Source organism: Histomonas meleagridis (assembly GCF_020186115.1).
Source record: "Histomonas meleagridis strain 2922-C6/04-10x chromosome Unknown contig_4, whole genome shotgun sequence".
Taxonomy (NCBI): Eukaryota; Parabasalia; order Tritrichomonadida; family Dientamoebidae; genus Histomonas; species Histomonas meleagridis.
The window spans coordinates 415,111-440,007 of NW_027150883.1; the positions used below are offsets into that span (position 1 = coordinate 415,111).

The 24,897-nt window shown below is 28.6% G+C and overlaps 8 protein-coding genes across 8 annotated transcripts; 6 read left to right on the forward strand and 2 right to left on the reverse strand.

The window, feature by feature from the left end:
* Nucleotides 1–478: 478 nt before the first annotated feature.
* On the forward strand, nt 479–2,434 carry GO595_005896 (Endonuclease/Exonuclease/phosphatase family protein; the record flags this gene model as incomplete). The annotated part of the gene is made up of 1 exon (XM_067919189.1): nt 479–2,434. One exon carries the CDS (start codon nt 479–481, stop codon nt 2,432–2,434), a length of 1,956 nt encoding a protein of 651 aa, XP_067773932.1.
* Nucleotides 2,435–9,802: 7,368 nt separating this feature from the next.
* Nucleotides 9,803–11,491, forward strand: GO595_005897 (adenylate kinase 7-like; the record flags this gene model as incomplete). Its single annotated transcript, XM_067919190.1, has 1 exon — nt 9,803–11,491. The coding sequence occupies one exon, from the start codon at nt 9,803–9,805 to the stop codon at nt 11,489–11,491; it is 1,689 nt and encodes a 562-aa protein (XP_067773933.1).
* A 418-nt stretch (nt 11,492–11,909) lies between these two features.
* Nucleotides 11,910–12,338, reverse strand: GO595_005898 (cofilin/tropomyosin-type actin-binding protein; the record flags this gene model as incomplete). The annotated part of the gene is made up of 1 exon (XM_067919191.1): nt 11,910–12,338. The coding sequence occupies one exon, from the start codon at nt 12,336–12,338 to the stop codon at nt 11,910–11,912; it is 429 nt and encodes a 142-aa protein (XP_067773934.1).
* Nucleotides 12,339–16,339: 4,001 nt separating this feature from the next.
* Nucleotides 16,340–16,789, reverse strand: GO595_005899 (cupin domain-containing protein; the record flags this gene model as incomplete). Its single annotated transcript, XM_067919192.1, has 1 exon — nt 16,340–16,789. The coding sequence occupies one exon, from the start codon at nt 16,787–16,789 to the stop codon at nt 16,340–16,342; it is 450 nt and encodes a 149-aa protein (XP_067773935.1).
* Nucleotides 16,790–19,541: 2,752 nt separating this feature from the next.
* GO595_005900 (CAMK family protein kinase) lies at nt 19,542–21,094 on the forward strand (the record flags this gene model as incomplete). The annotated part of the gene is made up of 2 exons (XM_067919193.1): nt 19,542–20,153; nt 20,213–21,094. The coding sequence occupies 2 exons, from the start codon at nt 19,542–19,544 to the stop codon at nt 21,092–21,094; spliced, it is 1,494 nt and encodes a 497-aa protein (XP_067773936.1).
* A 1,748-nt stretch (nt 21,095–22,842) lies between these two features.
* Nucleotides 22,843–23,184, forward strand: GO595_005901 (SNARE domain containing protein; the record flags this gene model as incomplete). Its single annotated transcript, XM_067919194.1, has 1 exon — nt 22,843–23,184. One exon carries the CDS (start codon nt 22,843–22,845, stop codon nt 23,182–23,184), a length of 342 nt encoding a protein of 113 aa, XP_067773937.1.
* A 131-nt stretch (nt 23,185–23,315) lies between these two features.
* GO595_005902 (60S ribosomal protein L37-B) lies at nt 23,316–23,564 on the forward strand (the record flags this gene model as incomplete). The annotated part of the gene is made up of 1 exon (XM_067919195.1): nt 23,316–23,564. The coding sequence occupies one exon, from the start codon at nt 23,316–23,318 to the stop codon at nt 23,562–23,564; it is 249 nt and encodes an 82-aa protein (XP_067773938.1).
* Nucleotides 23,565–24,101: 537 nt separating this feature from the next.
* Nucleotides 24,102–24,740, forward strand: GO595_005903 (uncharacterized protein; the record flags this gene model as incomplete). Its single annotated transcript, XM_067919197.1, has 1 exon — nt 24,102–24,740. The coding sequence occupies one exon, from the start codon at nt 24,102–24,104 to the stop codon at nt 24,738–24,740; it is 639 nt and encodes a 212-aa protein (XP_067773939.1).
* Nucleotides 24,741–24,897: the final 157 nt, after the last annotated feature.

The following is a 24,897-nucleotide window of genomic DNA, read 5'->3' on the forward strand; positions in this document are numbered from 1 at the left end:
ATTGAATGACTTTTTCAATTCAAACACCCAATCTGACAGCCTGCGTGTTAAAAAATTACTATCTGCAATATCAAAAACGTAAGATAACCAAAAATTATGATGACTAACTGATGTCCCTTATGAATTCAAATTTCATAATAGCAATTTTGATGTTAGTCAAAATTTCTCATACTGAAAATCAATTTTATTTTTCAGATCAAAAAAATAATAATAACAATTTTCTTAAAGACTTTTATTCAAAGGAATCAACAAAAAGTATTTTTAAATAAAGTAATTTTTTTAAAAAATTAATAATTGATTTTAAAATTTTTAATTTATCAATTTTTGCTTTAATTTCCAAATACTTCATATGTTTTCGCATTATAAATAATGTTTGCATTTTTTAAAAACGAATTTACTAATGTTTTTGCATGTGTAATTGAAAATGACCGTTAAATGATTTAACGGTTTTAAATTTGGGAATTAAATCTGTTTCACAATGCTCCAAGCAGTTCAATCATCAAAAGTTTGGTTTAAATCAGAAGCTGTTCTTGCGCATGATGATAGGCCTGTTCAATTAAGTGTTCATCTTTATGATTATTCCATTGCATCTTCTTTTTTATATATTGAAGATGCACCTAATTCATTTTGTTTTATTCCCATTACCACAGAGCTAATTCCTACATTTTCATATCCTAACCGAACATTTACACTTCAATTTGCGCGCTATGGTAACATTTCTCTTACTTTCAAGTTCAAAGATTTAATAGACATTGAACAAATGGTTTCTCATTTTGGCAAAACTTCATTACTTATCAATACATATGAAGATCAATTTACAGCAGAGAATATATCATATCTTCGCAAATTAAAAGGTAACTCCGATATACCCAATCCACCCAAAGGGGAACCATTAGGTGACAGTACAGCATTACTTCCTTTATCATATAACTCTTCGTGTCGTGACATCTGGGAGAAACGCGTCATTTCACAAAACAGCCAATTTTACATCGATGAAGTTCCCCTCACATTCAATTTTCTGACGTGGAATGTTGCAAGTAACGAAGCTAACGATAGCGTTTTAACAGACTTAACTAAAGTATTTTATACGCCTTCGAGTGCGTCAGACATTGTCATTATTGCATTGCAAGAAATTGACATGTCATTTAAATCAGTTGTCACTGGAAACAGTTCAGTCACTGAGCTATGGACCAAATATATCTTAAAAGCGCAACATATCGCAAGTAATGATTCGTATGAAATCATTGCATATGATTCCATGGGCGGTGTTTATTGTTGTGTTTTAGTCCGTAAAGGATTAAATCCTCCAGTTAAAGAATCGTCGATACAAACCAAAAAACTTGGCGCTAATGGAATGTTAGCCAACAAAGCTGCTGTGTATTTCCGTATGACTATTGGCGAGACATCATTTGTAATCATTAGTTGTCATTTAGCTCCGCATGATCAAAATTGGGAACAACGTAACACACAATGGCATGAAATCATTTCGTATGAAATGAACTCCGATTACATTATCTTTATGGGCGATTTGAATTATCGAATTGCGCTTACATATGATGAAGTTCTTGATAAGATTAATGCGAATAGTTTAGATGAGTTATATGAGAAAGATCAATTACATATTACACAACAAAGTGATATAATAATAAATGAATTTAAAGAGCCAAAAATCATATTTAATCCGACATTTAAATATGATTTAAATAGTAACGTATATGATACATCACCAAAACATAGAATACCATCATGGACTGATCGAATATTAATACGTACGTCACCAAAACGTTTACATGTTGGTCTTAAAGACGTATTAATATTCGAAACAGACGCCGCACATCATTTCATGTCCAACACCGGACTATTCGTCACTGATAATTATGCGCCAATGACATTTTTGGACTTAAATAATTATCCGTATGAACCGAAATGTTTATATTATCGAAGTTTGAAGTCGACATTTAGTGATCATCGACCTGTTCAAGCATGTTATCGATTTGGGATTCCGATTATTAATGAGGAAAGGAAAAATGAACTTATGAAAATCATTGATTATAAGTTCGACGAGTTACGATTATTAACTATACCTTCGTTTAACGTGAGCGTGAATTGTTTGGATAGTTCGATATCGGAACAACAAGAAATTGTCATCAGAAATAATTCATTGGTTTGGGTGATTTGGAAAGTGAAAAAAGATTCGATTCCAAAGAATTTATACATTGCACCAATCGAAGGAATGTTAATGGTGAAAGAAGAAACAAAAATTTTTATAAGATTTAATTCGCCTTTAAGAGAAATGACTAAATTAATCATTACAGCACAAAGAGGAAAATCAATGTCAATACAATTGCTGCCGAAGAATTGGGGAATGAAAGTAAATAACGAGTGCAATACGGATTTAGAGGACTTGCATAACCCGTTTGGGGACAGTGTGTAACATAAAAATATGTTTGTAAAATTAATAAAAAAATTTACGGTATTTTAACTTAAAATATTTTCATGCGCAATCACAAGACTCCAATTTATCAATCTGGATTGGAGGTATTAATTCTTTGAAATGAGTCAACCAATCAGAGGTTTCACTCAACATATGGAAGATTTAGAGAATAATAGAGGAATAGTTTTGATTATAAATGTTTCCCATATAACTCAATATGATGATCTCAGTGAGACACATAAATGTCTCGGGTGGCACCTGTTTGCTTTCTTTAAACCCCCAAAGAGTTCAATTTGCATATTGTATACAAGAAAAATAATTTATTCAATTCATCAAGAAGGTACAATTGATCGAATGAATTATACTTTCAATATTGAACCTCTTTTCCTATTCAAAATTCCTGGAATTATTTGCTCATATAAGTTTCTACAAATTAGCAATATATTGAGGAGTCAATGATCACCTCATTTTTTATTCATGAGTTTTTCTTCATCATTTGTTGAATTAGCCAATTGTATTTCATGCAAATAAACCCAAAGAAGAGTAATCACCAAAAATTATTGAACGCACGAATCACAAGAATTATTATTGTAGTTGAACCATTTACTGATGGTGCGGTTCATTATTTAAATAGCAGGATTTCAATTTTTCTTCCAGCAAGTATTTCTCCAGCAGGTGCTTCTCATGTAAACATTTGGGTGTTAAAAGTTGTGAAATATCTCCTTATAAAAGACATTATAATAAAGATCTAAAAATTGAATGTGAAATTATGAACCCAATGACAGTTGATGAACTTTTAAGTAGAACAAGTTAACTTCAATGGGGAAAGGATGATTATGATCTGCTTTTTCATAATTGTCAATTCGTAGAGAAATGTATCGATATTCTTGGCGCATATCGCACTGAATTTGCAACTAGGACACATTCCTTTTAGAATTCTTAACAGTTTGGAAAAAAATGAAGGAACTGCAGTTCCTGGTGATAATGTGTTTCATGGTTTAGAGAAGATTCCATTAATAGGTACAGCTGTTGGCGTGTTCGCTACCACAGTCACAGGCATAGTTAAGGCGGTGTCAACCAATTAAAATAAAAGGTCGTTTTAAATCATAAAATTAATCTTTTTCATTTTCCTCTAAATTAAATTTCATTAAATTAAAATAAATTATTAAGATGATTTATCTTAATCTAAATTTAGATTATATATATATATATATATATATATATATATATATATATATATATATATATATATATATATATATATATATGTTAATATTTGAAATAATGCTTAAAAATTTCAAACAAACCCCTCCTTTTATAAACTTGGAAATATAAACAATTTTTTATTGGTACAGCTGTTTGCATTTATTTTGTAGATGTGCCACTTTTCGGATATTTACTTTTGTAAAGCAAGCCAAACAAAAAGCAAACGATATATTAAACGAGACTTGCGATATCCACCCATCGTATATAGCGATCATCCTACAATCTTTATATCATAAATATATAATATATATATACATAGTTGCATCTATGATTAATATGAATCTAAGAATTATATTTTGATTAGCACGAGATAAATTTATTCTTTCATTCCAAAAAGTGACAAAAATCGATTTTTGCATGGTTTATGTTGAACGATAGCAGCAACGATAAGTGACGATGATGGTAAATATTATCAAAATTTTACCCTTTCTCGAAAAGATACGTTATTTACTTACATCATTGTAATTTGTCAACGGCCAAATTAAATGATTTATGGTTTGTTAAAAAATAAAAATATTGATATTTTATCATAGAATCGTGATTTGTTATTTATTCCAAATAATTATATGGAATCTTGATTTTTTTAAATTTATGAATTTATTGAAAAAATGAATGATGTGGTAATTTTCGTAATACCTTAATGATGTACTTATTTAACCTGATTAATAATTAATAATCAATAAAATAGTTTCTGTATAGATCCTTTTTTGAAATATCTTGGTACAAACGATATATTTTTTTTCTGAACAAAACGATTCTTGATCATTTTATTTATTTGATGATTTATTTTTATTTTATTTATTTTTATTTTCCTACTGCAAAATATTCAATTTTATTGAATAAAGGCTATGCTGAACTATACCCCCGGAAAAAATACGTTATTTACGATAGAGTACGATAGACATTTTATGATAAAAATGATCGTTCGAAAAAATTTTAAAGAAATGATTTTTGGCGTTGTAAAATTTCGTATTCAATATAGTTCAGTCTACCCTGAATAAATATCGATACAAATGAAATTTGCAAATTATCTTTAAAATACAGACTTGAGATACATTTATCGATTCCTTTTATCTCATATTACCCATGTGCTTTCAAATTTCAAATATTACATTTTTCGAAATATCCGACAATATATGTAATGATGTTGATCTCTCTATTTTTCAGAATATGATTCAATACCACAGTTTCTTGAGCAAGCTTCATTCTAAAATTGTTTTTGATAACGATACGAGATGATTGAGTGATTTTTATACGTCTACTCATTCAAATTTGACTTCGAACCGCTTGAACATGTAAAATGATATATCGCGATCATCCTACGATCTTGATATTATGGATATATAATATATAAATACATAGTTGAATCTATGATTAATAATAAACTAAGAATAATATCTTAATTTATTAAGAAATAAAAAATTCAGAAATTATTTGGGAAATGATGAAATATCATTTATTTTATTTAATTATATATCTTGATATTAAATTCTTTTCAATTCTATCGAAAATATTAATAAACTCAAAAAATTTCAAATACATTTGTGGCATATTCATGTAATTGTCGTGTATATAAGTTATTTCCAATATGTGAATGCACATTGGGGCATATATTACCTATTAACCTAATTCAAATTTAAGTATTCCAAATAAAATTAAAGATGTGAATGGATTTCATCATGAAGTTCATTCTATGTTTTTATTTATTATAATTTTATATAAAAATTCATATTACATGTCCATTAAAATTTTTTCCAGTGTTATTAATTGCATTGTAATGAGCACATCAAAGATAAATTCCTTTCCAGACTTAATTGCACATAAATAATTTATAACATAAATACAAACAATCTTGATACATCTGTTTCTTCATTACGCAAATTTTATGATAATTCACGAACGTATTCATTCAACTTGATCATCTGCCGTTTCATTTACACTTTGTTTGTAACAAGACTGAAAAATATAGATATAATTATTGAGTTTTTGAATTTAATTGAACGAGATGAAAATAAAAATCAAGTTTCAATAATTGACATTTTTTCTCAATTCCTTCGGAAAAATAACTCACAAGAATCTAATTATCTTATCGGAAAGTTGATAGAAAAAGGTTTAATTAACTCACCGATTACTATAAATGTGAAAAATTTATTTTTTTCACATTTTAAAGCACATTTCGTTTTAAACCATCGTTATCAATTTTCTGAATATTTCTCCGAAAACCTTGAAAAACTTAAAGCGAATAATTGGGAACTTCATCAGAAATATGTTAAAGAAGGAATAAATCAGAATGAAATATCGAAAATCATTCGAAATGATGAAATCGAAAAACTTCAAGAAATATCATCAGAAACAAACTTCGATTTTAATCAAACAATTCCAAAATCACTTTATGAAAGATATTCATTTATTAATCATAAAAATGTTACATTAATTGATTATGCAGCATTTTTTTTCAATTAAATGTTTTAAATATTTACTTATGAATGGAGCAAAATTAGACAATACAGGTAAATATGCAGTTGCAGGTGGAAATGAAGAAATAATTCATTTATGTGAACAAAATCATTCAACATTTGAAGATGCATATGAAACAGCAATAGAATTTCATCGAAATGATATCTTTAAATATTTTTATGATAATAAGTTAAAAGAAATTAAGAATTTAGAAGAATTAGGAACAAAATGTGTTTTACATGATAATTATGAACTTTTATCATTTTTACTTAAAGAAGGAATGAAAATAAATGAAAATATTCTCATTGCTTCAATTATAACAGGGAATTTATATATTACTCAATATTTTCTCGAAAGTAATCATATTCCTATTGATTTTTTGAAAATTTCGGGTTTTTCTGGAAATGTGGAACTTTATAACTATTTAATTAACAATAGATACATTGATTTTAGCAAGATTGTTTGCTTATTTCATTAGATTTTTATTCAAATATTTTATTGTTTCACAAAAATTTTTAAATTTTTTTTTGAATATTTTTAGCACTAACAAATGCTTCAAAAAATGGTTATACAGAAATAGTTAAATTACTTCTTGAAAAAGAAGGAATTAATATTAATGCTAAAAATAAAATTTATTTTAATAATTTGATATTTCAAAATAATATTTGGAAATTATTTAAATTATTTAGTACAGCACTTATGTTAGCATCTTGGAATGGTCATACAGAAATAGTTAAATTACTAAATGAAAAAGAAGGAATTAATATTAATGCTAAAAATAAAATTTATTTTAATAATTTGATATTTCAAAATAATATTTGGAAATTATTTAAATTATTTGAAACAGCACTTATGTTAGCATCTTGGAATGGTCATACAGAAATAGTTAAATTACTTCTTGAACAAGAAGGAATTGATATTAATGCTAAAAATAAAATTTATTTTAAAAATTTTGGATTTCAAAATAATATTTGGAAATTATTTAAATTTTTTAAAACAGTACTTATTAAAGCATCTGAAAATGATAAAATAGAAATCGTTAAATTACTTCTTGAACAAGAAGGAATTGATATTAATGATGAAGATATTTATTCGTTTTATTTGATATTTATTTTAATAATTTTCTATTTCAAAATAATATTTGAAAATTATTTAAATTATTTGAAACAGCACTTATTAAAGCATCTTTAAATGGTTATACAGAAATAGTTAAATTACTTCTTGAGCAAAAAGGAATTGATATAAATGCTAAAGATATTTATTTGTTTTATTTAAAATATTTTGAAAAAATATGAAATTTCATATAAACATTTGGAATTACTTATAAACATATAAAACAGCGCTTATGATAGCATCAGAAAAGAAAAGTGCAGAAATTATTCGATTATTTGCAGACAAAATTCAACATCATAAATGTGACGACATAATAAAATTAAAAGATTCACAAGGATAAAAGAGGAAATATTTAAATATTGAAATAAACATTTCCTAAATTCATTTTGTTTTCATATATTATTATTAACGCATTAAATTTGATAAATAGAATATTTTATATCATATTTCATTTTATGATTTTCATATATTTTGTTGATAATTTTTGTGAAAAAAATGATGAAAAATTCATAACATCCAAAAATTAATTATTATTCATAGTATTATTTACTCTTAAAGTTTAATGGAAATCTATTAGGTACACCTTATTATTTTTAGTCCCATAATACAAAATATTTGTGAGAAATCGTATTTATCTAAATAAATAAAGATTATTATTTCAAAAATATTTTAAATTTAAGATTTTTATTAATAAATCGAATATTTTTATATTAATTTAAATCTTTATAAAATAATTTTTCATTTATTTTTAAAAATATACAAGAAGGAATTGATATTATGACAGAAGATGTTAAATTAACATGAATAATATTTATCTAAATTGTTTAAAACTCAAAAATAATATTTGGAAATTATTAAATTTATTTGAAACTGCACTTATGTTGGAATCAAAAAATTCTCATGTAGAAATTAAATTAATTAATTGTAAAAAATTGCCAAATGTACGTTGTTAAAACATTATCAGATAACATTTTATTAAAAAATGTGAGAAAAAGCTCAATCAAAGAAAAAAATAGATTTCTTTAAAGTGTAAATTTTCGTGAAAAGGTGTTGGTCTTTAAAAACATAAATATGATTTAAAAGTATAAACTGGTTGCAAAAAAAAATCAGTGCCTTTGAATAAAAATAACTTACAAATATGATATTTCAGTTAAAAAAAGATTTTGGCAAACTCATAAAAATAAATCAACTCAGATACTTCTGATTTTTTACCAATCGGAGAAAACACAAAAGAAACTTGATTTAATCCGTGTGAGTATGCTTTAATTAGTTTCATTTCAGCTGTTATAGTTGTTGAATCTACTTGTAATATATTTGATATTATTTGAATTTTCGAAAAAATAATAGGGAAAGGATGAATAATTGCAAAGAAGAAATAATGATGATCAACCAGCTTATTTTTGTGAAATAATTAATGCAAAAAGAGTTAGTGATTCAAAGTTCATTTTTAATGGTGTCAGGTTAAGGAAAAACGCCACTTTTCGGTTTTATTCAAATGGGCAGGTTGGAATTTGAATTTTGTTCATTCTTCAATGATGAATTGGAAAAGCATCATGGTTCAAATTTACTACAACCCTGTCACACGGGTTATTTATAAGCAAACATTTTTCTCACATTCTGTTCCTTTTTGGCCAATCGTATACGGATTTTGGATATTTTATATCATTCAAAAGTCAGTAATCGGTTCATATATAAGCCTCTTTCACAAACTAATTCTAGCATTTTTCATGTCGTTGGGAAATGATGGTTTTATATATTTCTTTCCACCTCAAGATTTAGATGTAGAAATATCTTTCTTCGATGAATTTAAATTTTATGCTAGATATACTATCCTCCAACTTGCTGTAGTATTTGCTCTTATCATTGTTTCTCATCATTTATCTTCCAAAATAAATTCATTAATCACAAAATATGCTCTGATTCCAGCATGTGCAATTGGGTCTATGTGCAATTGTCGCTTATTTAAGTACGTCGTTTCTTCTTTACAAGGTTTAAACGAAAATGTATTATTGATTGTCGCATTAGCGTTAATGCTTTACATCCAAATTATTGATCTAATGTTTAGAACTATAACACATAAACGAACTGCTTCTAAGTTAACAAGCATTGCAACAATGGTAAAACTTGCAATTGCTGGAGCAGTGGCATTTTCACTTACACGTGAATCTACAGTGTCAGCAATTGTCGGAAAACTTCCAAATACATTTGTATCATATATTATGATCTTGGCTGTATTCTTGATTTATTTGTTATCAAGTCTAATAAAATAAATTTAAATAAACACAAATTTTTAAACTAAAAAAATGTTTGTGAGATATCTTTAAAGCAATCAACGTAATCTCTCTTTGAAATCTTTCGATTTTGTTTAATAACAATAACAATGGAATTTAACTAGAAAAAATTTCAAAAACGGGTTTACACGCATGATCGATATAAGTTTCTTTTTGACAATTTAAGATCATAAGGTACAAAATTAATTTAATGAAGGAAAAAATATTTTTTAACGTTCTCAAATAACGTACTTTCCCCAAGATGGAAAACAGCGCATTCGTAAATTATGGGAATTCAAGAGAAGGGAAAGCTATAGCAGATGCTCTTAAAGAAGAGGGTTATTTTGTTTATGCAACCAGAAAGCCAGATCCACAAAAGCTCGATCAACTTCAACCAGATCCACTTTCTGTTGATCAATTTATTGATTCAGACATTAACACCATTGTTGAAACCATGAAGGTATGTCGTCTCATTATTTATACAATACTTGATACTCCCAAATATGCAGTTCAAGCATTAACAAAACTTAATGAATCACCAGGATTAAAGAAAGTAATTATTATAATTTCACCAATTCTTACCTGGGCAGGGGAACCCAAAGCCGAAGATTGGCGAAAACGCTGGGCCCATCCCAAATACACAGATCAACTTGCAGCTGAACGATTCCTAACCACATCTCTTCAACTTAGAATTTATGTTATGTGTGTTGGGCTTCTTTATGGCGATGGAGAAGATGTTTTATTACCACTTTTCAGATCAGCATGGCATCTTAAACCTGTTCCTGTTCTTGAGGAAAATCGAAACATCATTCCTATGCTTCATGTACGTGATATGGCGCATGGTGCAGTAGCCTTATCTCAAACTCGTCCAAATGCTCCAGTCATCATCGCTCATGATGGCTCAGGCATCACACAGCGAGACTTAGTTCGTTCAATAAACAAAGTTTTTGGTGCTGGTCGTACATATAAAAAGCCCGAAAATGAAGTTCTTGAGCAACTTGGTCGCGAAACCATTGATTGGCTAAAACTTGACATTGACCTCGAAGCCACTGAATATAACTCATTAGAGTTTGAACGTCATTGCGAGAATGCCATCGATGACATCCAAATTCTTGTTGATGAGTTTGTCATAAATCGTCTTTTATCACCTTTAAAGATATTAGCGATTAATATTCCAACAGATCTTCTTCAACAAATCGTAAAATATTATGAAATTGAAGAAGGTACAATTGATCGAATGAATTATGAAGTTGAATCCTATAAAGGTGAAGAAGTGTTAAGTTTAAAAGAACTCCAAAATAATGATAATAATAATGAAGAAGAAGAAAGAGAAATTCCAATCACAGAGATCATGAAATTTGTTCTTACGTATTCGCCATCATTTAAAAATCATGGATTTGTAATAACAAATGATTTAATTCCAAATGATATCGAAGAAAAAGAGAAATTATTTATTAATGAAGATGAGCCAACGATTTTTATGCCGAAATATGTTATAACTTCCGCAAAGAAATTTGGAGAAATGGAAAAATGGTTCATATCAAAAGGTTCACATTGCGCAACAATTCGATCTCTTGATGACGCACAAAAATTCTTCGGGTTACCAAGAAACTTCACGAGAAATGTGAAAATTTTGGAGAAAAGAAAAGTTTTGGAACAAATCGAAAGAGAAAAAGAAGAAGAAGAACGAAAAAGAATAAAAATACAAAAGGAAGAAGAAGAAAAAAGAAAACAAGAAATGATAAAAAGAGATCAGAAAATATTAAAAGAAGTTGATGAGGAACTCGATTCAATGAAAGAGGTAAGAGAAATGCCGGCAAGAGAATTCTTGATGAAATACGTGGTGCCAATGTTTATCAAACCTTTGGAGCAGATTAATGAAGCAAGGCCAGATGAACCATTGAGGTTCTTAATCACGCACTTTGAAAAGGAAGCAGAAAAATCAGATTAAATATCAAAGAATTGTATTTTAAATTAATATGTAAATCATCAAACATAACATTTTTTGTCATCTTACAATGCTGATAAGACTGTACTATTTTTTTACTGAGGAAATTATTGCTCTTAAGGAATTTAACTGTTTTGTCCTCTAAAGAAAAATTGCCAACGATAAAAAATAATCTCAACCGTTGTCAGATCCGACAAACAACTTTTGTAAGAAATATTCACAATATTTGAGAGCACACACAAATATTGAGTACTAAAAAACTGACTGAATAGAAAAATTCTAAGAAAAAGTGAATTATATTTTATCGAATACGAATGGCCAGCATAAAAGTGGCAAGAGAAAATTCCAAGCAAAGAAACAAGAAGAAATTAGTCCAAATATTGAAGAAAAAGAAGAAAATATAATTAATTGGGTTTGTTTTTTAGTTGTAGTGTGCTCCACCAGCCTTGAAGAGACGAGCGTTGATTTCGTCTTCGTCTAATTCATCAAGTGAATCTGCATCGAATGAAATTGAGATTTGGTTGATGACCTTTTCAACATCACCTCTATGGATGTTCATCTTGGCCTTGATGTTCATGCGTGTGCCTTTGGCGATGTATTTGATGAAGACGAATTTGGAACGAACGGACATATCATCACCAGTTGTAACACGGAGGTAACCATAGCCGATGAACTTGTCATCGATGTTAGACTTGAGTTCTTGGAAACCACCTTCACCCTTGCCAACAAGAGTCCAAACTGTTTGGTTAGTTCCTTCTTTGTATGTGATAAGCATCCAGTTGATTGGGGATTTGTCACTGCGGACTTCTTCGTAGGCTTGAAGGATTTCTGGATCAGAGCAATCAGACATGATTGAAAAGTGAACTGTTCCATTGGCTCTGCGGTTTTGATAACACTGAACGGACAATCCCAATTGGGCAATTGTGTATTGTTACAAGGATAAACAAAAAGTGAAGATAATGTCCACAAAAGCTGTGTAATATTTCAAAAGTTTATATAAAGCTCTGAAAAATTAATAACGGCCGTTATTAACCAAGGAGGTTTAAACGGAAGTAAAAGCAATGCTTGTTGAAATCATATAGGAACAAAACAATTATGAATTTGGAGACGTTTTTCAGCAGTACTTCTCCAATATAAAAGACCTTTTCCGTGAGATTGATAATAAATTTAGAATTTTTGTATGAATTTTCATCATTATTTCCCCTTTTTATTTCTTTGTCCTATACGAACGATTGGTTAATGCAAAACATTGTATTTAGCTTTGTTAGTGATGAAAAAATCATTTTAATTTTTTTAACATTAGCTCAATATCAACGAAATTGAACAAATACACAAAACACTTCTTGTGATTTCATTGTATATATAAGATTTGATTCAGAATCAGTCTCTTGGATTATCAGTTTGTTTCTTCATACGAACGATACAGATTTTTCTGATGAAACGGTTTTCGTCATTGAAATATCCTTCAAATTTAAACGTGAACCCTCTGAAACTTGTAGCAGGTACAAACCCCAGCGTTACCAACGGTCATCGGTTTTTGAATATTAATACGATGATTTCCCATTCATTCAATCCTATCGTTGGGAACTTTTTTTGCCACTATCTCAACTTAAATAAAAGTTAGAAAAAATATTTAACGAATGCATTTCTAATTCGGTCGAAGTTATAAACCCCGGTTTCTTCTTGTAAAAAATCGAATTTCAATTAATTTTATTTTATTATAAGATAATGTCAAAGAACTTTTCAATAAAAAGTTTTATTTCACCAACTGTTTATAATTTAGACAAGTTAGCACTTTATTTTCTTGAAATTATAAACTTTTTAAATAGTTAAGCCATAAATAATTTTCGCATTAAATATATCTATCAGTGTATATGTGTGTTCAGCCAGTACTGGCTCCCACCTCACATCCCATTGCTTCACATCATGTGAGGTTTATTAATTTGCTTATATAATATATTTCCAATTTACACATTCTCCATTTACTAGTGGATTCGACTAGCACATACCACATTGTGTTATTATGCATAAAATAATTCAATTACCAATATATTCATGAAGGTTTTATCAATTGTACAAATCATAACTCGTGTTTTCCCCATATATATATATTTATATATCTAGATGTGATAGCTTCAAATGTTATGACACCTGATTCATATAAATCCGAACACTCAAATACATTCTGTTGTCATTATTGATTCATTTTTAATTACAATTAATTAAACATTTTCATTAACAAATACAAAACCCATTTTTTTAAACCAATCAAGAATATACATATGAAGATACACTAATTTTCTTTTATGATTAAATAAATATTGAATTTTATTCTAACTTTACTTTTTCTAATAATAACTTTAATATAAGTCAAATCGAACAAAACAAAGCTAACACTTTTCATTAGCTGACGGAAAATTTGTTCCTGTGGCATCTATACTAATATCTATTGTTGAGTTGTAATTCTAGTCATTCGTAAAAGAAACAACAAACAAAATCATGAAGGAAACTATAATGAAGAAAAAGATATCAAATTATGAAAAACATTACAATAAATTCTTTTTTTGAACTTTATCTATTTTTATTTATAAAACTATACCCATATTTACCCAAATTATGGGAAAGAAACTATGATAAATACTACAAAATCAACTTGATTTAATCACGTATAATATTTTTACTTTACTTATAAATAAATTTAAATAGTTTTAAGCTCGCCAAAAAAGCATTACGAAAAAAGTGGCTATTTATCGGTAATAAAAGTTTTTAACGGTTTTCTGTAAATTGGTTTACATCATAATAAATAATAAATGGATACAACTTCTATAAATGTCGGATCTGGGCTCATTGCTATAGCTCCTGTTATTGCAGTACATTGCGTTCTTATTACAAAGTATCGGTTTATACTAATTGGATGGTTTTCATCATTTATTTGCACAGTTCTCCTTATTTTTTGTTCATTATCCTCTTTGTTCACAACAAATCCATGGTTTATTTTACTGTACTCAGTTCCTATTGAAAACATTGGAAAGCCTGTCCTCAAATTTTTTGGATGTAAACCAAAATTTTTATCATCACCAATTGACCGTTCATCACTTGGAATAGCAATGGGAATGGGCTATGCGCTTGCACATGTACTTGTTTTATATCTCCCAATGGTTTTCAATCAACCTTATTCGGTTGAAATTAACTCTGATCATCCACCATATTTCCCGAATTGCCTCGATTTAGCACTATCCAACCATGCGCTTTCTGTTTTCCACATTGCTTCTGGAATTTTTTATTTCCGATTATCAGAACTTAATATTTTTTTAATGTACATAATCTGTACTTTAGTCCATTACGGAATTGCCGCGTTGACACAGATCAAAATCCTTTGGCTTAAGTTTGTTCTTTTGTTTGTCATAAGCTATGGATTGTTCTTTTTAAGTATTTTTTCGATCAGATCAATGAAATACGCGAAAGTTGAAAGTGGAGAGGATAGCGATAAAAGAAAAGAACAAAATGAGTAATTTGTTATTCGTAAAATTTTGAAATTTGTTTTTCGTTTTGAATGAATTTTAAAAATTGGTCCAAATAAAATTTGTACTTTATATTAGTTATAATTATTTGAAGTTTAATTTCTTCTTTTTTATATTATTTTTATATGGAAACAGGAAATTTATTAACATCAAATTTCGTATGGATTTTGATCGTTATCCATTGAATTTGAATTTAAAAAGTTTTAAAACGATACAAACAAAATTTTGCATAATCTCTAAAAATTTACAAATATCAATTGAGAACAACTCGTTTCACCATTCCATCATGTTTTTGTTTTCGCTTTTCAACAGGCTTGCGAACAAGAGGAACGAGTTCTTCGGATGAAATTTCATCATGTTTCTGCTGTATCATACAAGAAAAGAAAAATAAAACACATAACAAAATTGATATAACAATGTACATATTTTTGCTATAAAGAAGAGGAATAAGTTTTTCTATTTCTTGAGTGCATAATTTCCTTTTTTGAAAATTTGTTTTATTATAAGTAACTTCATTTATAATGAAAGGGATAGAATTAGACCAATTTGACATGTCAAAAGAGAGAGAAATAAGTACTTCTCCTGAAAGATCTTTTGGAATTAAGCATGAGATTGATCGATTGATATTAATCAATCCATTCACAATTTGCTTATTAAAATTACAATATGCTACATAAGGAATAAATTCTGTTGGTGCTTGATAGTAAGTAATTACATAAGAAGAAAAAGGGATTTGAGTCAAAGAAATAATTGATGGAACTGGTGGGTCACAATTAGTAACCCCATCTCCAACAAGACCATATTTACAGACGCACCTTCCTGGATATGTGCATTGGGCATCAAAAAGACATTTGGGTTCACATGTCCAGCATCCTCTTGGACCAATTGGCTTATCTCCAAAATATCCAGAAATACAATAGCATTTGCTTCCATGTAAACGAGTGTTTTTATATGGACATTTTTTCTCTTCAGATGTTTTATTTAATGGAGTTTGATATTTATTCTTTTCTGTAGTTTTAAATTCAGCAGGTGCGATTTCTGTGGGATCTTGTTCTTTTGATTTTAATCCAGATAATAAAACTAAAAAGAAACTAAGCATTTCTCAGCAACCAAAACATTTAAACAAAGATTGTCAATTTTAATGAAAAGAGAATTGCTCTTGTAGGTCAATGGAACAAAGCAAATAACTGATTTTGCTTTTGGAACATTTGGAGATAGAATATTATGCTTATAACTATATATACTATAATTATATATTTTTACTTTCATGTATTGAAACAATTAATTCATTACGAAATTTCGTTTCATTTAAATTTAAATTAATTTTGATTTACTTAGTGAACTTTGGTTCAGTTTGAAGGAACTCTGCGTCGTGACCAGTTTTAAGTGGTTCTTTAGATTCTTTGGTTTGGATACAGATTATAACTAGAGGTTCAGTTCCTGTGTTCTTGTAGCAACGACTAGCTCCAGTTCCAACACGAACAACAGATCCTTCTTCAATTGGGAAAACACTATCATCTACTTGATATTCGCCTTTTCCTTGAATAACAATATATACTTCTTCATTTTCTTTATGTGAATGGAAGAATGATAGTTGGACACCTGCAGGAATTGATGTATAAGATATTTCAGATCCTGTTAAATGAAGTGCTTGTTGTAGGAAAACTTTTCCTGGAATTGGTTGACCAAAACCTGTGAAAACATATTTTTCTATTTCTGATGCTGGTCCAACATTGACAGCAGTGTAGTTGTTTCCTTCAGAGATTGTTTGAAGAGACATAGCAATAAAATGATGTGAAAATCATTTTCATCTTTTGCGCACAAATGTGATGTGTTTTTTCAAATGTTTACAATTGGTCGGGTAATCGTTTTGAATTAAAATTTCTAAGCTTTACACATTTCAAACCCCTCAAAAAATGCACCACCCCATACAAGATTGGATTGGATGCGCCATTAGATCTATAATTAAATTTGATGTATTAAAAATAAAATTTTATTCGTAAAGAAATGTTTCGCGAAACAGAGTCTGTTTACTAAGATTTTTTTTTCTTAAGAAATATTAATGAAAAATAAATAAACCATTTTCTCTGACTATCAACTATTCCTTCTTGTTCAAGTAACAAATCAATAATTTCAGTATTATTATTTTCTCGTGCATAATCAAGAGCTGTCTGAATTACTTTGATAAAATTCCAATTCTTAAAATGAAACTTTAAAACATTGAAAAATACGTCAAAAAAAGAAAACAAAAATCTTTTGCATTAATATCAATATCTTTTTTCCTAAGAAGTAATTTTGCAATTTGTGTATGCCCAAAAATAGAAGCAATCATTAATGCAGTCAAAAATCATTTAAATAAATTCCAAATTTAGGAATTAAACCAAAAATTATGTGTTGAAACAAACAAAAATATATATAAACATTTTTCATATTTACATCAATATCTTCTTGTTCTAAAAGTAATTTAACAACTTCAGTTCTTCCACGTAATACACCAAGCATCAAAGCTGTCCAAAATAATAGAAAAATATTTCAAATCATAATGTAAAACATAATATTCATAAAATAAACTTCATCAGACTCATTAATATTTAAACCTTTTTGCTCAAGAAGTAATTCAGCGACTTCAGTACGACCATATCTACAAGAATACATTAAAGAAGATATATAATATATAATAAAATTCCAAATATTTAAACGAAACTAGAAATCAATAAAAATTAACTTTATATAAAACAAACAAAACACCTTTAGCATTAATATCAATCCCTTTTTGATTCAATAAAAGTTTAGCACATCCAACGTGACCTTTTTTACAAGCATTTAATAAAGCAGTCCAAAATAATTAAATCAAATTCCAATTTTTTACAAAAAACATAAAATTAATAAAATAAAATTTAAAAATAACTCAAAAATATCTTTAGCATTAATATCAATTGTTTCTTTTTTAAGAAGTAATTCAGTAATATCAGTATGTCCTTTTCTACATGCGTACATAAGTGCTGTAACAAAAGAGGTATTTAAATATCAAATTAAAAAGATAAATTTGTTGTTATATAAAGGAATTTTATAAATTTTAATTTAATATCTTTTGCATTAATATCAATGGATTCTTGACTTAAAAGGAATTTAACAACTTCTTTAGAATCTTTAATACAAGCAGCCATTAAACCAGTTTTAAAAGCAAAATATAAATACCAAAAATATTAATAAAACATCAAAAAATTAAAATAAAAATCAAGTTAAATAAAAAAACATTTTTTTCATTAACATCGATTTTTTCAACATTACAAATGAATTCAACAACTTCAACATTTCCAGATTGAGCAGCTTCAAACATAGCGCCTTTTGGTAATATACAACTTTTTAAGAAATATTTAATAAGATAAATATTTCCAATTCTTATAGCTTCGAAAATTATTGCATCATCAATTACCATTTTTTCTTCTACAATAAAGAAATTAAAAATTTCGTAATTATAATATTTAATACATAACCTTCCTAATTCATTTATTTTATTAATATCAATATAATGTTTTTCATGGAAATAATGGAAAATATCGTTTCTATGAAATTCAATTATAGGTTCATCAGAACCTTCAAATGATACATTATTTTGTTCACACAAATGAATGATTTCAATATTTCCACCAACAGCTGCAAATTTTCCTGTTTTTTCTAATTTTGCTCCATTTAATAATAAATATTTAAAACATTTAATAGATCCAAAAAATGCTGAATATTCTATAAGTGAAATATCATCATTATTAATAAAAGAATACCTTTCATAAAGTGATGGCGGAACTTTTTGATTATAATCAAAGTTTTGTACTGATGAAATTTCTTGAAGTTTTTCAATATTATCATTTCGTATGGCTTTTGATATTTCTAATGTATTAACACCTTCATTAATAAGTTTCTTATGAAGTTTCCAATCATCTTTTTGAAGCTCTTCAAAATCTTTTGTAAACATTTCTTTATATTGAGAATTTTCTAAAAGATGTTTTATTTCTTTCTCTGTTTTATGATGTACAAAATATAATGTCGATTTTTTATTGAGAAATTTCGATTGCATTAATTCAAAGTTAATCATTTGTTCTAGAAGATAATTTGATTCTTGTGATGTTAATGAAAGAAGAAAATTTCTTAAAATATCTATTAATGAACTTATTGAATTTTGAATTTTTTCTTCTTCTTTAGATTCTAAAGCTTTTAAATATTGAAAATATATACCAACATTTTTCTTTTGCGATAAAAAAGAAGAATAAATAAGTTGACATAACATAAGATTAAAAGAATATTTGAAATTAGAATCAAAAATATTTATAGTTTGTTGAACTATTGTTTGTACTTTGTTTTCATCTAATTCAAATACAAGTTTCTCTATTGTTTGTAATTTATCATAATATAGTTTTTCTTGGGTTTCTTCCATTATAAAAAAATGATAAAAAAAATTAACGTAAACATCACAAATTCCTTTTTATAACTTTACATTATTGTAAACGGCACATTTGAAAGGAAAGTACCAGTAAATGAATGAACCTGAGCGAGAAATAGGAGATTACAAACTTGGGCGTACTCTTGGAACAGGTTCTACTGGTAAAGTTAAAATTGGTGTACATAAGCCAAGCAACACTCAAGTTGCTATAAAAATAATCAAAAAATCAGATTTTATGGATAATCCTGATTTACCGAAAAAAATATACAGGGAAATTGCAATTATGAGACTGTTAGATCATCCACATATTACAAAGTTAATTGATGTTTTTGAGTCTAAAAATCATCTTTATATTATACTTGAATATGCTCCGCATGGTGAACTTTTCGATTACCTTATACAAAGGAAGGGACTTCCTCGAGAACAAGCCATGTTAATTTTTCGTGAAATTATTTATGGTATTGAATTTCTTCACACACATGGAATTTGTCACCGAGACATCAAACTGGAGAATATTTTCCTTGACCAATTTTATCACGTTAAGATTGGCGATTTTGGTTTTGCCAGATGGCTTCCATCAAATATTGCAGAAACATATTGTGGTTCCCCACACTATGCAGCACCAGAAGTCATACGTTTTGTCCCTTATGATGGTAAGTGTGCAGATATTTGGAGTTGTGGTGTTATTTTATATGCATTATTAGCAGTATGTTTTTTTGCAATTCCTTCAATGAAGGAATTGCACTTACTTGATCTAACCCATAGGGACGTCTTCCTTTTGATGATGCCAGTATAAGACATCTTTTTGCAAAGATCAAATTAGGTAAATATGAAATGCCTGCTTTTGAACCTGAGGTCAAAGACCTCATCAGCAAAATGCTTTGTGTTGATGTTAGCTCAAGAATTACCATTTCACAGATTAAATCTCATCCTGCATTTCTGAAATATCTTCCTAATGGTTACCAAGTACCTCGCCCCCTTCTCACGCCTAACGTCACCACTCCTATTGAAGTGAATCCAAGTGAAGTTCAATTTTTCCAATTACTTTTATCAATAGGATATAACTCTAATGAAGAAATAATGCAAGAACTTACAGCCAATGTTCATACTAATGCCAAAACATTTTACTTAATGTATAACCGAAGTAACTTTCTTGATTCTTTGCCTTGGTGCGCCGGAAATGATGTAGCCTCGTTTAACGTCTCCCCCGAGGGTGCCCTAATGATGCCGCCCTGCACATTTTTCCTAGGAGATTCACCTGACTCACCAATTGGGAGCGTTAAAACACCACAGTCTTTTGCTCAAAGAGTTGGTTGGTATGGTAGCGCGTTACCATCAACATCATTTTCAATTGGTATTGAACAAAAGTTTACTGATATTGAACTGCCACTAGAATTACTTATGTTATTTTTACAAAGACAACTAACTGAATGTGGTATAAAATGGTTTCATCAAAGTGATATGGAGTTAGTAGCAAAAAGATTGGAAACAGATATGTTGCTAACTATTACGGCATCGTATGAATCAGCATCTTTGATTACATTGTGCTTGTTTTTAGTACATGGAGATAATGATGAATTCTTGGGATTGATCAATACACTTCAAAGGGAATTATCAGAATTGTTGAATGGTTCATCTGGTTATTAAAATTAGTGTTTTAATAATTGCGATAAAATAAAATATTAACGAACTTAAAATTAAAATTATTGAAAATCAGGAAGAAAAAATTTATACAATTTCTTTTAAAGAAAAAAAAAAAATAAGAGGTTGAGATAATATTATATTATGATTTTAAAATTATCGACACAGAGAAGGTCAAGATTTGAATTGAAATTTCTTGGTAAACGGAAATTGAATTAGTGGGGTGAGTTCAATTGAAATAAAGACGATGGTCTTGTGTGATTTATCAAACGGCCTCCTTTCAAGTTTGACAAACTACACAAAGAAATCAGATTCGTTTCATTGAATGTGAAAGTTATAAAGCTCAGAATCCGAGAGTACTGTTTTTGGGCAACCAACAAAAATGAATCCTCCCTTTCCCATTAGAATTGTTCTTGAAGAAGAACATCCATTCATATCTGTCGGAGGAGCTTCATATGAACTTTCAAGCGGAATTTCACTCGATTATTGTTGGGAATTTGATACTTACCACCAAATCAAGTACATTGAATATTTTAAAATTGCTCTTAATAATATTTTTAGACAAAATGATATTGATTTTAGGTGTTCTCGTGAAGATATAAAAGATAATGGAATTACAATGTTTTCTGCAATTATTTCAGATTTTGCTAAATACAGAAAGAAATTTTATGCACTGGCAATTTTTATGGATTCTTCAAAGATAAAATCTTCACCATATATCAATGAATTAATATTTAATGGAATTCATTGGCTTGGAACGGAATATTATAAATTTCAAACAGATGAAAATTCTGAAATTACTGATTTTTCAGAGTCAATTCGAAAGTTTTCTGCCGATTATGCTCTCCAAATATTGAATTCTGGAATAAAATTAAAAAAATTTGAATCAATTTCCTCCGATCTAACCTTTTTAAGTCAATGTCTTACATCTCACCTCCAAACCCAAATGACTACTGTTATAGAGACACCAAATTTAGAATTGTGTTCATCATTATATTCATTATTATCACATTTTCTTCTTCCAGAGCAACTTGAACTATCAAATGACAAACTCCAATATGATCCTGTTCCTGGTCTGTTTTTACAATGTGTTCTCCCTCAATCCCAAATTCCATATGAAATCTTATTTCAATTTAAAAGGCCATGGACATGGATTAATGTCTCGAAGAAGTTAATCACTCAGTTCACCGATTTCACTGTTCAAAACCACATTTATAAAACTTATACAACAAATGTTTTATATGCGGTCAATCCCGATCAAAACAAAATTAATCATATTTATAACAGGTTATCAAAAACTTATGTTCACTTTCCAATTGCGCCAGCAGAATGGACTTCTGATACCATAAAAATTCTATCAAAAGCACCAAAATCACTTTGTGGCCGAATCTGTGAACAAAAGTTACTTGAATTAGTTCACAAAGCGGTATTGTTAAATGACATATGCACAGAGACAATGAAAAGCGAACAATTAAATTATTTAGATACTATGCACATTTCCGATATTTGCAGATATATGGAATTAAAAGACCGAAGTGAGCTAAAGATTGTTGTGGCAATATCTCAGTTATTCTATAAGAACGCTTATAGGAGGATTTTCTCTGGGCGGAAAGAAACAATTCGTCAGATGATAAGCTGTATTTAATAAATGTTTGTTTTTTGGCGTTGAGAAATTTACGGTTTACGATTAAAGGGGTTTAAGTATTCAAATTTGCTTTTTGAATTATCTCAATTTCAATTGTTTACATTTTCAAATGTCCACCGCAGAACAACTTCATCAAGAGAATAAAGAACAGGATAAGCAAATTGATGCCTTAATTGATGTTCTTGTGGATCAAGCAGATGCCACTTTAAAAAATGCCACAGATATTGGAAACGAAATTGAAAGTCAGATCGATATGTGTCAAGAAATAAATGATCACATGGATAAAACTGATGAAAAAATCAATAAAGCTACAGACTCTCTTAAAACCGTTCAAAAAGTAGGAGGTGCAAGCATTGTTTCATACATATGCATTGTAATATTAGTCTTACTCATAGTTGCTGCCATTGCAATTCCTAAGTCGATTTTACGTTCAATCATTGGGAAAAAATAAATGATTGGTATATGTTGAACTAATGTTCACTAAATGATTTTTTGACATTTTGTTTTTGATAGAAAATGGTATGACATTTATTTTTTAATTGAATTCTACAATTTGGCGGTTATGGTCTTTCCTTTTGATCAATGGGTGCTGGCACTCCATCATTCGGTAAGCGTCACAATAAGTCACACACAATCTGCCGTCGTTGCGGAAGTCGCTCATACCATATTCAGAAAGGAAGGTGCGCCAAGTGCGGATATCCAGAAGCTTCAATGCGCCATTACAACTGGGCCAAGAAAGCACACGCAAAGCGCACACAAGGAACAGGCCGTATGAGCCACCTCAAGAAGTGCATGAAGAAACTTCAAGCAATCTATGCTCCTAAGAAATAAACGTATTTTGAGCATTTCTAGAAATAATTATTTATTGTTACCTATGCACGTAAGACTTTTAACCTTTTTTTAGATTTCTTCTTCACTGTTTTTCAATGTCATTAAAATGTGATAATCGCCATTTGTGAAATGATCGCCAAATATTATCATGCCCCTTGCAAACACCCCAGGTTCTAGGGCGTATTCTACATCATAAATGTCCTCAAAATACATTGTGGAATTGAGACAAATCATTTTCTATGCAATTTCCGAATGTATTTAATACATTTAAATTTCAAAACTAATAACACATTTTAGAAACATGTCTATAATGAATAAAGCAAATGTAATTTTAAAATTTGTTGTTTCATAATATTAAAATCTACCATGATTTAATTCATGAAAATTATACAAAATAATAAACAAATCAAATCTCCACTTATTATCTATGTTTTTATTTTGTTTTCGATTTAAAATGAAATCAAATGAGATAGCATTCAATTTTGTATCGTTCAATTCAAGTTTGATGTTTTCTTAAAGAAAAAGTGTATTTAAAAAATGGAAGAATCAGAGTTTGCAGAAAGGATATTAATGATATCAGAAGAAATAGAAGAAGACGAATTTGTGAATTGGAATGAAGTAATGAATGTTTTCCAAAAGCTAGAACAAATTTCACCGCAAATTGGATCAGGATTAATACAATTGATTTTACACATAAAAAATCAGTATGAAAAAGATTTAGGAAATGCAAAATCTCTTTTAGATACAGTGTCATCTAATTATGATAATACGTTTGCAAAACTTCAATTAATGGAACAACAACAAAATTACATTAAATCATCAGGAGCTGCAATAGCAAAAAAACAAAAAATATCAGAAACAGAAGACCTGGATGATCTTTTTATATATCAACCATCTATTTCGAAAGAACAAGGAATTTTTGAATTTTCCCAAACAGATTTTACAAAATTCCAAAAGGAAACAAAAAGCACATCAACACAAACAAATGATGCAGCACCCCAAATCATTGAAGAGCTCAAGAAGCAGAACAAGCAATATCTTTCGTATGGATTACAATTTAAAAAAAAGTATGAAGAAACAGAAAAATTGCTCAACAACGTTTTGCAGGATCATGCCAAAGAGATGGAAGAGATATATAAGAGTATTGCTGCCATGGGCGATGGTCATCAAGAATGAAGCATTTTGTAAAATTGTAAATTTTAAGTTTTTTTGGGTTTGCTTTACTTCTTTCTGTGTTTTCTCAATAGAATAAACATTATTTGTTTTTCATAATATTTTAATTTTGAAATCATTTCTTGTTTAAATTTAGAGTAGACATATTTAACAAAGTAAG